The 17,523-nt window shown below is 38.1% G+C and overlaps 1 protein-coding gene across 38 annotated transcripts in view; it reads right to left on the reverse strand.

Annotated features, from left to right (window-relative positions):
• Positions 1 to 342: 342 nt before the first annotated feature.
• The window catches only part of SGMS1 (sphingomyelin synthase 1), a 313,746-nt gene continuing 296,565 nt past the window's right edge, over positions 343 to 17,523 (reverse strand). For all 38 annotated transcript variants that reach the window (XR_012417915.1, XR_012417916.1, XR_012417913.1 and 35 more), the window contains 3 exons: positions 5,994 to 6,147; positions 2,716 to 2,882; positions 343 to 2,065 (listed from right to left, as the gene is read on the reverse strand). Coding sequence is in view for 34 of the 38 variants with exons in the window: in XM_065521104.1 (XP_065377176.1) it covers positions 1,886 to 2,065; positions 2,716 to 2,882; positions 5,994 to 6,147 (501 nt within the window). In the remaining 4 variants the exon portion in view is untranslated. The remainder of the gene's footprint in view (positions 2,066 to 2,715; positions 2,883 to 5,993; positions 6,148 to 17,523) is intronic.

The following is a 17,523-nucleotide window of genomic DNA, read 5'->3' on the forward strand; positions in this document are numbered from 1 at the left end:
TCCATCTACACTGGAGAAGCTATATTACTGCCAGGTATAGGAAGAAAAAAAACCAACTTGGCTGAAAATTAGAGAATGCAAAATGTTAGTAAACATTGTTGTAAAGTTTGAATTTAAATTATATGTGGCTCTTTTTACATATTAAAAAACTGCATAGAATTTACTGAAGATTAGAATATATTTTAAGGAATCCCAAGAAAAACAAATCCAGATAATTATTAAAAGTCCCATGTCAAGCAAAAACACTCCATGAAGAAATTCTGAAACTGATTTTCTATCTTGCTTTAATGACTTCATTTATGACTTCTATGGAGAATGTGAACACAGTAGAAATAACAGCCATTTATTTTAAGTATCAGTTTTTATTAAAAAGTGCATCTTGATTAATTTATGATCTAGGTAAGCTGTAAGATACCAGTATACTCTCTGGAATAATAACTTTACAAAGATTTAAAACAAACAAAATTTTAAAAGCCTTTTTATTTCCTTCACCATTATTGTTTTACAATACAAATATCACCTTGTGAATACACAAAAAAATCCTACGGAAGATAATTCTGCTGCACGTAAAATACAGAATGGATATATATACTTCTTCATTCTTAAAAAACTATTTTGTTCTCCACATTGGCAAGTATAGAATAGAATACTTCCCCAAACATACGTATGTTAGGAGTAAAACTTAAGAGTTACATGCAGTTTCTGCACAAATATCTTTTAAAGAAATAGATCTCTTTTTTGTTGTTCACCAACAAAATTGTCATGAGAGTATGGATAACTAATTCATAGCTTTCAAGTTTTAGGTAAGTGATCATTTTCAAAACTCTCTTTAAGAAAAGATATTCATGGCTGTTTTCATTGAGTAGTTAAAATCGAACTACCAAATAGACGATAAAATAATTTAAGTGGTACATGTCATTGCTACCTGATCACAATATGTGAACAGGCTCTGACTCTAATTAACAACCTCATTATTTAAGTCATTGCAATTTTAAAACCATAAGCAGTCTTCTGATTCAATTTAGCTATAAATGCAAAATTTAGTAGTGTATACATATATTTATATTTTCATGGAATACTTTATTTTAAATAAAAACATTTAAGATTGCCTACTGACCATACAATCAAGACAAGAAAGGCACTAGAAACATAGACAAATTTCTCTCCCAAGATGCATTTTTAAATTTTAACTCTCTTCTCTCTGACATGTTAAAAATCTTTAAATTTGGTTTTCATAACATCATTTTGAAAAATAAAGTTAGGAAATACTTAGAAAATCACTTTATAACAGAATCTTTTTTTTTGCACTTTTTGAAACACTGTCTTTGCTGATTTTACAAAACCCAAAGTTACCAAACCTTTCTGTGTCTATCATTTTTATTTGAATATCGGTGCAACAGGTAGAAAGATTTCAGAATCAAACCCCATTCAGGTGCTTAGAAACCTTCATAGAGACATTTGCTAGAAAATGGCTTACAGCCCAATCTTTGGGGCAAGAGATATGAAAAGTATGTTTTCCCAAGAAAATAATACGCTTTATTTCCAGATGTGACTGGAAAGACCAGAACTTATGATATAAAAGCTTACATTTATGCTGTTGCATCATATACAAAGGAACATGGTGGTTGCGGGTTATGTAAATCCCAAACTTATGAACAGGAAATGTGTACAGTGCATGATAGGTTAAATTTTTCTTTATTGTTGTCCAACGCAGGTCCTTTGGAGAGAAAAAAAGATCACAGTGCTGACCAGGTAACTCAATAGGTTAAGTCAAGGTAACCATTGAAAGATAATAGGAATAGGGAGGTGTTTATTTTATGGCATCTTCTCTCATGGAGTTCTTAGCACTTCGGACAATTTGTCTTTTCCCCACATTGTACAGCTGTTATGTGTCATTCACCAGCCGGCTGTATTTAACTTGCCTACTGAGGTGGACTACTGGCCAGGGGAAAGGCCAATGGTAAGATCGAGGTACAATTCCTTGGACATTCTTTTCAAAGTACTGAAATGGCCTGTACCACCACACCCTGGCCAGGAGGTTCATCTGGGAAGCTTCCTTTAGCACCTAGGATAACAAAGAAACATAAACACATTTCTTACAATCTTTTACTTTAAGTTCAAATACTTGCCATGCTAAAATTCCCAAAGGATCCCATATCTACCCTACGTGTCCACCCACATATCCCAGCTTCTCTCTGTCACCACCATTCTACACTCCACACTCATCTACAAACTGAGCCACATCTCAGTAGAAAAACAACGCCAATTCTGGGAGGGCAAGGAGAACTTATGGCTCACTCATCTCTTGCCTATAAATAAATACCTCAGTTAGCTTTTTAGGTATTCCTCTTCTATGCTAAAAATATTAACACTTAATTAAATGTTAAGTATTAAGCTTGTGATGTGCCCAGGATAGGGAGAAGAGGGTAGGAAAGTGAATCAAGCAAGGAGGGACACAAGCTTAGAAAATATTTTTCATTTTTCATGGATAATGAAAGTGTGCTACTTATTCTAGAAGGAATTCCTTACACCATTAATGAACTTTTTATTCTTAATTCTGAAGAGAATCAGTGTCACAAAACACAATACAATCTTAGTTGATTACCTCTTAAGAAAGAGAAACTTAAGACATCCGTGGGTTCTTTGAACCCTGCCCAAGCCAGCAACACCAAGCCAGAAGCAATAGAAGCTAAAATCAAAAGCGGAGAAACTCACTTGCTGATTGGCCATAGTGTGATACCACCAGAAGAGTCTCGTGGTGATGTAATATGCCACCACCACGTCCACAGTGTAGTGGTCATGCGCTAAGAGAATACAGAAGATTCCAACTACGCTGAGAAGCCAGCAAATCCAGTGATACCACCAGAGTCGTCGAGGGGAATCTGAAAGGGGGAGAGATTTGCAACAGTCCCATTATTCAAATGACATTAAGGGCACTCAACTATGCCTCTACTAATGCTTCTGAATCCAATTACCTTGAGTCTTCCCTTCTGAAAACAGACCTAGTGAATCTAAGGGCTTTCATTTATCTGTAACCAAGGTTAGAACAGAAACAGCTTTTTATGATGTGATTATACTAGTGATAGTAATTCATATTTGGTTATTGATTCATACAATCATAAATAGTGTTTAAAAGATGAGTCTAATCAGATAAGGACAGGTTAATGCACCATGCTTCATTTTTAAAAACTGTCCATTGACATTTAAATTTACCTCTAGTTAATTTGGGGTTGATGTTCTATATAAAAATCAATACCTTTTGGTCCATAGAGCCTAATACAAGGACTAAGCAGTCATAATTGATTTAACTGTACTGCTTTCCAAGTTTTGCAACCATACACTAATCTGAAAGTCTTTGAGATTTTCATTTCTCAAATACAAACAGAAAAGCATCCAGATGCCTGGGAATTCTACTTCAAGTGCCTTCTCAAAGGCTGAATTGTGTCAGATAAATACTTGTCTGTACCTCCATTTGGGAAATTACCTGAGAAAAACATCAAAATTTCTATTAGTGCAGGCCTTTCTACCTTGGATTCTCAATTGTGGGATTCAGAGGCTCTGCAATGTTAGGCAAAATGTTGTTTGAATATGATCTACACTCTCCACACCAGCATGAGCAGTTCAGGCTTTTATTGGATTCTCAAGGGGTCCAAGAACCAGTCATTCATTCAACCAATATTCACTGATCCTCTTATATACCAGGGACAGGCAATGCTCTAGGTACCTGGATCAATGAATAAAAAAGGCAAGAAGCCTGCCTTTGTGGGAAGATCCCTTCCTAGTGGGGAAGAGAGATAAGAGACAATACTTATAATAAATAATTTACATAATAATTTGTTAGGTGTTAAAGGCTGTGGAAAAATAATAAAGTTGAGCTGGATAAGGGGGATCAGAAGTATAGGGAGTGAAGGGCAGTTTGCAAATATTAAATGGAGCAGTCAGGGTAGGAATATCCTAATTATATTAGTATTCGATACCTTGACAATACAAAAACAAGAAAAAGCTACCATTCAATCTCTGTGTGACTCTGTAAGTATCCATATATGCCATCTAATTTTAATTTTCACAAACTTTTTCCCACCCCATGAAGCAGATGTGAATATTGCATTCTAAACATGAGGAAACTAAGACTTAAAGAGGTTAAAGTTTCTTCCCGGGGTCATAGAGCTAGTAAGTGATAGTACCAAGGCCTCTGCCTCTCAATATGACACGCTGCCTTATTGTCAAGATGGATAAGGCTTGACCCCATTAAAGAATTTCAGGTATCAGGCAGCAGGAGCCAGGAATCCCTCCCCCAGGGCTGCTGACATCTGGCCTATGTGATTCCCACTGTCCACATCCAGTTACATCCCAGTCCAAGGGCTGGATTATGCCCTGACAATTCTGAATAGATCTTGCTAGAATTCACTATATCTGCTCACATACTAAGTATAAGCATTGGAACATCTATTCTCCCTTTTCTACCTCAGTGCCCTGAAGTGCATCTCTCTCCTCTTCCTATATTTCCTTATCTTAGTTTTTCAAGAACAAAACTAGGTTTCGGCCTAGTCCGCTACCTGTTTTCTCTACCCCATAATCCATCCTGTTATCTGCTGATTCTATTAGTATCTTGAAGTGTCTGCCACTTCTCTCCATCCCTGATGCCATCAGGCTAGTTTTCTTTGTTACTGCAGCAATCTCCTAACTTTTCTCCCGGTCTCCGGTTTTGCCCCCCATCCAGTCCATCCTGCAAGCTGCTGCAAGAGTGATTTTTCCCTCTTCAAAGACAAATGACACTGCCCCACTGGTTACAGCCCCTCAATGGGCACCCCATCTCCATCAGCTGAGAGTTCAGACCCTCTTCTCATGGCTTAAGCACCCTCTGTGATCTGGTTCCCACTTACCTGTCCGTTCTCATTATTACCCCTACTCTGAATTCCAACCACTTAAACTCCCACAGAGTACCACATGCTCCCAAGACACCTCCAGAAGGCAAAGCATCTCCCTCCTCTGTGATACCACAGCAGCCTGGTTCTACCCATTGCTCTTCATGGAAACCCTCTGCATAATGCTTATCAGACTGTTTCTAACAATGTGATATTGAGCATAATAAAATTTTCTGTAAGTAGAGAAATGAATAAAAATGTGTAGTTCATTTCTAGCACTGTACTATTAATAGCAATTAAAGTGAATGGACCAAAATCTCCTCTCTCAAAAACATAATCTGAGGGTAAATAGTGGCAGAAGAATATAAATGGCATCATGCCATTTATGTATATACATTTTAAAAACCACAAAACAATAATAATACACAAGTACAAAAAAATGGATGGAAATGATATAGGAAAGGAATGAAAAGGCTTTAATCATATATTAACATTTCATTTCCTTTCTAAAAGGGTTACCTGAATTAAATATGACAAAATGCTCATATATATTAAATCTGAGCCATGTATGCGGTATCCATAATATTATTTTGTGATTTCACAATAAAATATTTTAAGTACATTTCTTAAGGACAATGTACCATTTAGTATCTGCCTCAGCCCTGAGCCCACAGCCTTGTTGAGGACAGGGATGAGTCTGACCCATCACTGTACCCTCAGGCATGTAGCATAGTGCCAAGTGCTGAAAAAATAGTTGCTGCATCAACACATAATCTACACCCAATCAGGCTTGATCCTGGATTTCTATGTCCCTTTGAGATTTCCATCTGGCTCCTTACAGCAGCTGTATAACTGGCTCATGACACACCCTGCAGGCTGTGCTTGGAACTCCCTCCACCCCAGTACTACAGATGACACTCCAGGACACCTCCTCCTCAGGAAGACCAGTTCTGTCCTTCCACATATTTCCCTGGGTGCCAGTTGCACGGTGATGAGATGAAGCTGTGACCCTCCTAAAGCCTCCAGTCTTGCTTCAGCAGATTTTCCAGAAAACAAGCTTTACCAGAGGACCAGAGTTCATGAGAAATGGCAGGTGAGGAAATTACAATGGAAGTCTTTTAGACTTACACTCTTTGATAAATAAGTAGGTGAGTGTTAGCATGACCGTGTGGCCGCTGTACAGATAGTCCCCACACATGTTGTGAGAGCCAGTGATAGACAAGCCACCTCCAGCAATGAGCTTCATTATTCTCCGCAGTTGGGCTTCCCAGTCTCCAAAAAGCTGACAGAAAAGAAGAAAAAGAAGATTCATTACAAGCCCACATGAAAATATGCTAAGATGACTATTCATATCCAGAATTAAGCTTATATTAAGACACATACAATCCCCACCATGAAGTTTGCCCACTCAGCATTTACCATTCCAAGAGTAGCCCTTGGAGGGAAAAAATGGTCCTACAGATGAATCATGTGGCTTCAGGACTTTTCAAAGTTAGCACTTTTTAAAGCACATGTCAGTAGATGTTTACCCAATTTTTCAAAAATTACAATGATAGGGAAACACTACTTCTATCTGACTGACTGAATAATTGCTTTAGTGTAACTATCATTTAGGGAAAAGAAAATTTAAATCTATAGTCTAGGAAAAATTTAAAGATGTATTATTACCATGGTTGGCCTAGAAGACAACTGTCCTGCTAACTTGGCTAAAGGCTGGGGTAGTCAAATATATGAATATTTTTGGGATGTGGATGTTCAGGGATCATGTTGAAACAAGGGATGTGCCTTTAATCTTCTCAAATTACTTGGGGAGCATTGGATAATTTTCCAGATTATAAATTAATTTACCTATCTATGATACAAGTCTGTGCTCAGCACCAGATCAATAAATAGCTTCAACAACTCCTTCAATGCAACCTTTATTTGCTCTGTCAAGTAAAATGTGTGACTGTCTATATTTTCTGCTTGTCAGTACTCTTTGAAATTCTGGTTGCCCAATTTAGTTACCATGATCCCTTTTCAATATTTAACTGATAAGAATCCAGCTTTGGGAAACACGTTTTATTATAATTTCCTTTAAAAAAATTATCAAGACTTCTGATTAACGATGGAAGGATGATATGTCAGTGAAGTGTGGGAAATTTTAAAAAAAAGGTAGATTGAGCACACCATACAGAGGATATAAATTTCCAAATCCAAAGTGATCACTCAATGCCCAACATAATGGAAGAAAACAGACCTACATATCAAGACTCAGCATCATAGGATTTCAGAATCTGGGGACTAAGAAGAGACTCCAAAGCCTCCAGAGATTAAAAACAAGCTTTATATGAAGGATCATTAGAATAAGACTTTTCAAAAGCCACACTGAAAGACAGAAAACTTTGAGAAAATGCCTTTAGATTCTGCGGGGAAACGATTTCCCACTTAGAATTCTGTACCCAGCCATATTACCACTAAGCATAAACTAAAGGATAAACTAAGGATAAATTAAAGCCTTTTTCATATATACATGATTTTAAAATATTTACCACTTATATACTCTTTTCCAGGAATCACAGAGGGTACAGTCTCGATAGTAAGGGAGTAAACATGGAGAAAAGAAGAAACAGGACTCACTAGGATGCCAATAAAGGAGAGATGAAGGACTGCGCAGTAGCTCACAAGTTTGGGCTGGAAAGCAAGCTCTGGAGAGATGTCACCACGGAGATGAACTCAACAGAATACCCAATGCCTCTGGCTATATTGAGAGGAGTTTCATAATTTGGGGGTAAGTGCAAAGAAAACTACTAAAGCTAAAAACCAAGGCAATTACTAACTCTACAGGAAACAAAATGTTGTGCAGAGAAGGAAAGGAATTCTAGGAAACTACATGTCTTGGCCGTGAATAGCATTTACAGAACTGTAATAATGTAAGCACTGCATATTGAGTTAAACAAAGGACAAAAAACTGCACAGCAAAGACAGGATAGGAAGCCTGAACATGTGTAGTGGAGATGGGGTCAGAGAGTAGGGATCATGAAGGAGTCACAGAAGGACACTAAAGCTTTGCCTTCTACAGTGGAAGGCAGTAACAGAGAATGCCTATATTCAAAAATTACAGAGTAGCAATATCTCATGTCATGTGGAGACACAAAAGTAAACACATTTTAAAAATCTAAAAAAAAGAGTGAATGACATAGAGTTAAATAACACAAAGTTCAGCTAGAAGAGTTGAAGCAGAATAGGAAAAGGCACTGGTGGGGTCAGGACAAGGAGACTATTGTTTTTTCACATCAAGTTGTGTAGAACTATTTTATTTTTTAAATTGCATGCCTGTATAAACATGATACTTTTTTTTTAAAGTTTCAAATTAAAAGTTTGGTCTAGTTCTGTTATAACAATGGATAAAATGTAGAAGAAAATTATGGCAAAAAAGCTTGGGTATTTCTTCATTTTACATTATTTCATAATGCCCTTCTAACTCTGTGTTTTAAAAATGATAAATCATATCCTCGAGACAGCATCACCCATAATTTGTCCTCTCATTTGAGCATGAAAATCTTTGTGGAGAAACCATGTGTTTGGGCAGAAGGGAGAAATTTTCAAGTAAGCCTGGCACTGACGAATAAAGCAAAAATTTAATGCTGTATTTCTCACAGGTGCCCTTAAAGCCCCTACGCTTCCTTTTAAAAATACCTTCCTATGTTTATCAAATTTCTGCAAAGGGAAAACCTCTTTAAGTTTAGTGGGAAATAGAAAAAGAGAAAGAAAATGTTAAATTATGTTTAAAAAAAGCAAACAAAATACAAGACAAATTACAAAACAGTTGCAGCAGAAACAAGTTAATATCTGTATTGTTTACACAGCACAGAGAAGTCAAGTAAAGTAAGACCAACTTAGGAAACAAAATTTATCAAAGGACCAGGGATGTGACCAGATAGAGGCATAAACTCTGTCAAACAAATATAAATAAAAATGAACGTAAGAGGAGCTCATTTTCACATGTTGAATTAGCAAAGCTTAAAAGGAAAAAGAGTGAGCTAACGGTGAGGCAAGCACAAGCAGAGCGAGACTTGTTTAAATGGAGGGGATGGGGGAAGCAGTGGCTGTCTCCGAAGTAGTGCAGGGGAAGAGCAGGCTGCGAAACAGATACCTGGGGGTAAAATCACAGCTCTTCGAACGATTTGCTGTGTGACCTCATACAGCTGAACCATTCTAAGCTTCGAATGAGGCTCAGATATAAAGAATATATTTATTATCATTGGCAAAATCTGAGAAAATAATCATCAATAGTTTACCAGCAATTTAAATAGTCATAACTTCTGACCCAGTTACATTGCTTCTAGGAGTCTACCCCAAAGAAGTAATACCAAATATGAAGAAAAGTTCTATGTGCAAAAATATCCCACCATCACACTAATTACAAAAGCAACAGGCTGGGAGTGATGGCTCATTTCTGTAATCTCAGCACTGTGGGAGAGTTGCTTGAAGCCAGGAGTTTGGGACCAGTCTGGGCAACATAGCGAGACCTCTACAAAAAATTAAAAAGTAAGCTGGGTGTGGTGGCATGTGCCTGTAGTCCCAGCTACTTGGGAGGCTAAGGCGGGAGGATCCTTTGAGCCTAGGAGTTCAAGGCTATAGTGAGCTATAATCATACCACTGCACTCCAGCCTGGGCAACAGAGTGAGACCCTGTCTCTAAAGAAAAAAAGCAACAAACTGGAAACAACCTAAATGGGAACTGTTAAATAACTGTTCAAAACCTGGTCTTTCCGGGGACAGTATTGGCAAGATGGGGTGCCTGCTGTAAATGCATTCTCAGGTCCCAAGGTAGACCAGTGAACCAGAATCTAAGGCAATTTAAATGCACATTAAGATTTGAGAAGCCCTGAACCAGGCTACAGCTGCTTACCAAATTATTTAAAAATAAGTTTACAGTGACTGTATAGTAAGTTTAGATTATAAGCATATTCCTCTATTAAGAGAAAAAACAGGAAACACAATGTTTGGTATAACTATAACTGTTTTACAAACACTATGCGCAGAAAAAGTCTAGAATGTAACATATTAAATGTTAACAGGGTTAGCATAGAAATTGGTAGGATTTCTTCCAGTCTGTCCTGGTGCGGCTTCCCTTCCTCTCCTTTGGCCAGAAAGAGAGGGATTCCCTTGGAGCTCTGTCTGTACCCAGAGTGCAATTCTGGGATGCGCACTGACTTTGAATCCAGGCAGGAAATGTGAATGGAAAAAAGAAAAGAACAAAACAAAACAGGAAACTCTGGACTGGGTCTTTCATACCTTGCATTTTGGTTTCCTTCCTCCATCTGCCCGCTATCATTTGCTTTTGATTCCTCAAATAGCTGATCCATATATTCTGCCCAGTGTTTTTTGGCTGCATTCAGTGTGAAAGAAAGATGGAGTGTGCTTACTCTATTATAACTGGAATTGCAACCTTGCCTATCAGTAGCTTTGGAATGTCTATTTTTGAAAGCAGAGATAATTTAAGGGAGACATAAAAACTTTCAGTGGATACTACAAAGCTGTGACAAGAAAGTCTCATATCTCTACCACTTTGTGCATTATGGTTTCCCAGGGTCACAGAAAACCAATAACCAGTAAAAACAGGCAATATTCTTCAAATTCTAATGAACTATCAAGAAATTAGGTGAACTGGCCAAATCACTCACACAATACCAAAGCATAGAAAGAAAGAGCAGAAGGAAGAGGGAAAGGCTTCTGAATGAGACACACTGTCAAGTACATTTAGAACCAGCGAGCCTTTGGTTATGAAAGACACAGGTTTCCCCAGTGTTTTCTCACTGCTAACACGATGTACTGATGACAGTCTGTTTGCCATCGTTCAGTTTGCAGATGGCCTAGAGCACTGGCTTTTCTTAACTACATTTGCAGAGCAGGGGTACTGACTGCACTTCAGCCCTGCTAGGAGGAAGGGAGTAACCTAGAACTAAAACCCATCAAATAATGCTGCACAAATCAATGGCTTTCATAGCTTTGACGGCTTTGGTATAGCTTTGTTGAAGAGCTGAAAGTGAGTACTGAGGACTAGAAATGCTATTTAAAATAAGCATTGACAATGGCTAATGCTGCAGCTTAGAGCAGCCCAGGAAAGTCAGCAAGGCAGACCCTATCTACTGTAGGCCTCCAGTGTTGGAGCCGAGACTGGAATCCAAGTCCCCTGACTATTTAAATGTGCTATTTATAAAACTATATGCTGCCTTGTGCAAGCCTGTCTCTCACAAGCTTGGATAAACCAGGAACTCAATACATATAAAGGAACTTTTCCTTCAGCAGCCTAGGTACCTTGCAGAAGTAATATCATACTATTCCAACTACCATGAACAGCCAGACATTTTCTCAAAAGTCCCTCCCCACCTCCCTCCCTCCCTACCTCCCTCCATCCCTCCTATTAAGACAAATTATATTGTTTTGTTCCCAAAGATCAGTCTTCCTCTAGAACAGAAAATTCATTATCATCCACCAAATGCAAAAAGGCTGCTGTTAAACACTCAGACCAAAGACCATATCCAATACAGGGATCAAGTAAGAGGATCAGGAGGAGGATTGGTGGAATCCTCATCAGTCTGCATCTTCAGCAGTCTGCAACTGAGAAACACACATTACACACTGTGGTCTCCCTCAACATCAACTTCCCAAGTGGCCCAAAACAGCAAAAACTATGCCACTTTCCAAATTTCCACTGGCATGTAACAGCCCTCCTAACCATGACACTTAGAACCAGTGAGTGAGCCTTTGGCTATGAAAAAAGAAGTTTCCGCAAGTATTTTTCAACTCTAACACCATGTGCTGATGAACAGAAAATTCATTTCATCCATGAAATGCCAAAAATGCTGCTCTTAAACCCTCGAAGACCAGATCTGATAAAGGAATCAAGCAGCGGAATTAACGTAAGTTATGAAATGTCCTTTAGCCTGACTTTGTAGTCCCCACTGGGAAGGTAATGTGTTTGAAAGTGTGATGAATGCTTTAGATTTCAAAGCAGCAATGAAGAGGCTCAAAGCTGCCTTTTACAATTTCTCCTGCCTTATTTTACTGTTGGTCAGTAAAAACAGGACTTGTAGGGTAGTTTTACAAAATAAAATAATATATTTTGTTTGTACAGAGATTCCAACATTTTAGCAGTGTTTTCCCATCAATTATCTCACTGTATCCTTATGAGCTTGTCTGCTGGTGAGTGCAGATGTTACTATGCCCATTTAAGAGAGTGGCTTACCAACCAGTACCAAGGTCACATAGAGTGACTCAGGTGGGTTCAGAGCCCAAATGTCTTACCTCTGAGCTAAACAATCTTGCCTTTAGGTCCCTGGAAAAAGCCTGCTATTGTTGCAAACACCTTTCCAAATGACAAGGACAATGCCCAAGGCTGGACAATTTCTCCAGGTTTACTTTTTGTTGTTCTTGTTGTTGTTCTAATGAAATTTAACCAATTTTACGTATGTCATTTATTAATACACAATTGAATAGCTAAAACAACATTTATTCACTATTCACTAACTATTTTTCGTAAGTACAGTTTTTATTTAAATCAAGCTCCCCTGTCTCTATAAAAGTTCTTTTTTTCTTTTTTTGAGACAGAGTCTTGCTCTCTTGCCCAGGCTGGAGTGCAATGGCACAATCTCGGCTCACTGCAACCTCCACCTCCTGGGTTCAAGCGCTTCTCCTGCCTCGCCTCCCAAGTAGCTGGGATTATAGGTGCATGCTGCCATGCCCAGCTAATTTTTTGTATTTTAGTAGAGATGGGGTTTCACCGTGTTGCCCAGGCTGGTCTCGAACTCCTGAGCTCAGGAAATCCACTCACCTTGGCCTCCCAAAGTGCTGGGATTATAGGCGTGAGCCACCTTGCCTGGCCTATAAAAGTTATTTCTATGGAATTCTTTCACAAACAAATTGCACATTTTCTGCCTTCTCTCTTCTTAAACAAAACATTCTCAATTGATTTTAACTTTCCATGCTTTACATTGTGCTATACTGGTCTCCAAGCTCATTTTTATAGGAACAACAATGAGCATGAATCCAACTTCAATGGGCTACCATGCAGGTGGCTCTAGACAAACCATTTTACCATCCTAGCCTCAGTTTTCTCAACTGTAAAATGGCAAGAACATTTTCTCATCCTCAGCCTCCACCCACCAAAGCAAGACAATGTTTATAAAAGTGATTGCTAAAATATAAAGTGTTATACAAATTTCAGGCAGCATTACTTAATAATCCAAGTTAGGTCCATCTTTTGGGGGGTTCTTAAGGGAGAACTCAATGCCAAACAGCCAGCAAGTGAAATATATAGATGATTTTCCTTAAATATAGATCCCTGCAGGACACTCACTGGTAGCCATCTCTTGATCACTCAAGAGACTTTTATGTGTTCTCTATACATATGGTAATCACTCCACTCCTGGAAAGATGTGGTTTTTACCCACAAATATTATGCTCACCACAAATGATCTAAAGGACAAGAGATTTCACTCCTCTTAGAATTCATACATACAACTTTTAAAATAGACTTTTCCCTTTACTCAGCTATGAAATGCTGTCTGCATTTCTCCATTCTCAAACATACTCATCAATTCCTATACTAAGCAGACTTGTGTTTGGGGTAGCGGGTGCCTCTAAGCAATTATCAGCAATAAAACACTAATCTCCCACCAGCCTCTCCTTCCCCCAGCAAAAAAAAAACCTTTTAATCTTGTTGTAGTCTCTAACCAGAAGACTTATCAAAGGCTTCATAAAATCTTAAATATAAGTCAGGTATGGATTTCTATTACCCATATTCTTATTTGTCACATTAAAGAAATCTAGAATTTCAGTCAGGCAAGATTTCCCTTTAACAAAATCACATCTCCTTTTGTTAGGAGTGTTGGAGGAGCCTTCAGTCTACCGGGTTAGGAAGTGAGATTTGCAAAAAAAAAAAAAAAAAAAAAAAAAAAAAAAGATTGCCCTTGGCTTTTTAGTTTGAGAAATTATAAATGTGAAAAAGTAGCAAGTGAACACCTGTACACCTGTAAACACTTCATTTCGGCTCATTAATTATCAACATGGTATCACATTTTCTTCTTCTTTCTCTCACTTTTTTTCCTGGGTCCTTTGAGAAGAAGTTCAATAAATTAAAACACCTCACATCTAAATACAATAACAAGGACATTCGCTTCTAAAATCACACTCATGAACTTTAACAATTATATAATACTGCCATACTTAAAAAAGAGTCCATATTCAAACTACTCGATAGTGTCAACAACGTCCTTTAGAGCTTTTTTCCCCCAGTCTAGGTTCCAATCAGAGAATATACACTGAGTTTACTTGTCATGCCCTGATTTCTTCTTAGTCTACTACAATTTATCAGTCTTTTTTTCCTCATGACACTGAAGAGCCCAATCCAGTTTCTTTATAGAATATTGCTTGATTTGGTTTTATCTGAATGTTGCCTTCTGTTTAAATCCAGCTTAAACATTGTTGCCAGGAATATTCCCGAGATGATGCTGTATCCCTCTCAGTGCATCACATTCAGAAGCACCTGATGTCATTTGTCCTTCTACGGGTTTGATCACTTGACTATGGGAGTGTCTACCTATTTCTCCACTAAATACATACCTTTGCCCCTTTATAATTAATAAGCAATCTGTTATTTTTTAAAATTATGTAAATATTATGATCGCCAACCTTTTACACAAGGGCCTTAGCATCCATTGATGATTCTAAATTATAATTCTTGAATTATTACTGTAGTGGTTGCAAAATAGTAATTTTTTATTTCTAAAATTTCTCTTATTAGTTTTATGATTAGTAACTATATTAGTTATTTAGAGTCACACGTGGTCAGCTCTGAGGCTTTTTAGAATTCCCCAGTAAATGCTTTCTGACCCTGGTTACCTCTTCATACCAGATGGCTTCAGCCATTTGGATCATCTTTCTCACCTTCCCAATGCCTCCCAAACATGTCCCGCTCCACCCTTCCTCATCTCTAATTCAGAAATCCATGCAGAAGCATCATCCGTCTCCCTCACTTGAGTACCAAGAACAGAGACCTGGCTAGTCTTCTTGCCTTTGCCATTTAGTACCTATGAGATATTAGGCTGGTCACATAACTCTGAATCAACTGCAATTTTCTCCCACTCAATGTTATAAGAATTAAATAAAAACACAACATTTAAATTCATATCTGGCACAAAACAGGTGCATATAATTTGATACTACGTAAGTCTACTTCCCTCTGTTCCTCCCAAACACCCTACTATCTCTATCAATGGAGAGAGATGTTTCTAAAGACAGATGTGATCAAATAATATCCCTGCTAAAACTTTTCCTGGCTTCCTATTGCCGATAGATAGAGCCGCAACTCCTTAGTTGGGTGTCAAGGCCCTTTAAAATCTGCCCACAAGATTGACTGCCTGTCTGGAGTCATCTCTGGCCACTTGCCTCATAAGATCCCATTTCCAGATACATCTAACTTCACCTTATTCCCCGATTCTCTTCCATACATGTTTCCTCCAGCTGGAAAACCTTTCCTCCCTTCATTTCCATTTGGCAAACTCCTATTCCTCCTTTGAGATTGGGCTCAGAGGCACATCCACAGGGCAGCTCATGCTCCCAGCACAGGTGCCTCCAGTGTCTGTGCACCCATGGCAACTGGCTCCGCAAGCCTACTGCAGGGAGTCAGAGGGGGATCTGGGGGTTACACTGTCTTTTTCACAGCTTCTGGATGCCCAGAGGGAGAAGGTACTTGTCTTGTACATTGTGTGTCCTCAAAATTTACCCGTATGCCCACATAGGGCAGGTTCTCTAGAAACGTTTGCTCAGGAAATAAGCAACCTTCTTGACTATCAAATGAAATCACATCAACAATCTGCCTGTCTCACATTCTGTGAAAGTGGTGTCTTCTTTTTAGTTAGAAAGCCTTTCGAAAGGCTAGAATTTATAAAATAATGTAAAAATTCAGACATCAAATGTTAAATATAAGGAGACATGAATAATAAATGCATAGACAGCACCATCAGAATTATGTAAAAAATGCATAGATAAGGAACTAATACACTGAATTGTTAATAGTAGATAGGGTCATGAGTAGTTTTTTAAACCTTCTTCTTTTTGTAGTCTTTCAATATATCTACAAAGAATGTATAGTTTATTTAAAATGAAAACTTCTCTTTTTAAGTGACAGAAAGTATTTAGTACATTGCTATCTTTAATTACTGAAAAAGGAAAAGAATAGTAGCAATGAGAGAAAAGGAAAAGCAAAGACAGATTTAGGATGTGAAAGGTTACTGGAAAGTATATGCAAGAAGTAGCAAAAAAAGAATTGAGAACGAAAAGGAAATTTTTAATAACAATCAGAAACTGGAAGACAAGCAGAAAGTTATGCAAAATCAAGCATTGACAATTTAAGTTGCACACCATCACAGGATGGCAGAAAGCTATTTTGGTAATGGAACACAAGCCATATCCTGAAATACTGATAAGGTTAGTAGGAGCTAATCACAATATCAAACTTTGTCAGTGTGGAGGGCACCTGGAATACTCGGCTACCCAGGAAAGTGAGAAAGAACTGAAGAAGGCCGTAACATCCTAAAGAGCAATGAGTCTGCTGCCTTTTAAGACTGAACTTGTGCCAGCATAGGGACCTGTTAGGCTGATGGTTGTGACATTACAGCTCAGCAGCAAGTCAAAGGAGGTGGTTTCATCTTTCGAATCTGTGCACTGCAGAAAAGCTGACAGTGGCAGAGAAGAACATGAAGGCTGTTCTGCTGTTGCATTTGTATTATATTGTTCCACTGAGCGATCAACCTCAGATGCCTCCCAGACATAACCCTGCCCAAAGTTACGTCTGAGGCAAAAATTAAAACAAAACAAAATAAAACAAAGCAAAACATGTTTTTCAAGTTCAAGAGAATCATTTCACTGAAAACTCCATATTGGATTAATGCACTAGCCAGCTGAGTGTCCCTGTCTTAATGTAATATCTCTCTTCTCAAAGCTTTTCAACTCTAAGGTCACCATGGAGACCACAAAACACACCCAAACATGCATCTCATTTTACTGTTTAGTCACTATTAGATTAACTCATCTGATTATTAAAATGAGAGTCGAAAACAGTGTAAGTTATTTCTTCTCTTCTATTAGCATTAGGCTGCCTGTTTATCTGTTTTTTTTTTTTTAATTTTAAGGAGTTTGTTAAAACAGGAAAAACCTTACCGACAGGAAGCTTACACACCAAAGAATTCTCAAATATTCTGCCCCTTTTCTAAAAAAAACAGTATCATAAACAGTTGTAACAAGATGAGAAGAGGTTGTTTTCATGATGGAACACACCTTTGGAGCTATGATGAGCGTAACATGGGCTAATCAAGGTATCAAAAACTTGCCAGCCTCCAGTGTAAGCCACACACATGTATACCATATCATGGGATATACCAGAAATTTGCAATCTAGAAACTGAACACATCCACTTCCCTTTTCACTTCCTTTTCCCAGGGGCTTATTATTATTGCAGAAACATTTATGAGAAGCCCACTTTTCCTCACAAACTGATCATCTCGAAGGATGATTATTTCTCTGAGTGATTACATTTTGTGAAGCTATACTGCCATCGAGTGAAAGAACAGTAAGACCAATTTTTAGAATCACTACTGTATACTTGTTGGAAC

The sequence above is a fragment of the Macaca fascicularis genome, chromosome 9, assembly GCF_037993035.2.
Source record: "Macaca fascicularis isolate 582-1 chromosome 9, T2T-MFA8v1.1".
In the NCBI taxonomy this organism is placed as follows: Eukaryota; Metazoa; Chordata; class Mammalia; order Primates; family Cercopithecidae; genus Macaca; species Macaca fascicularis.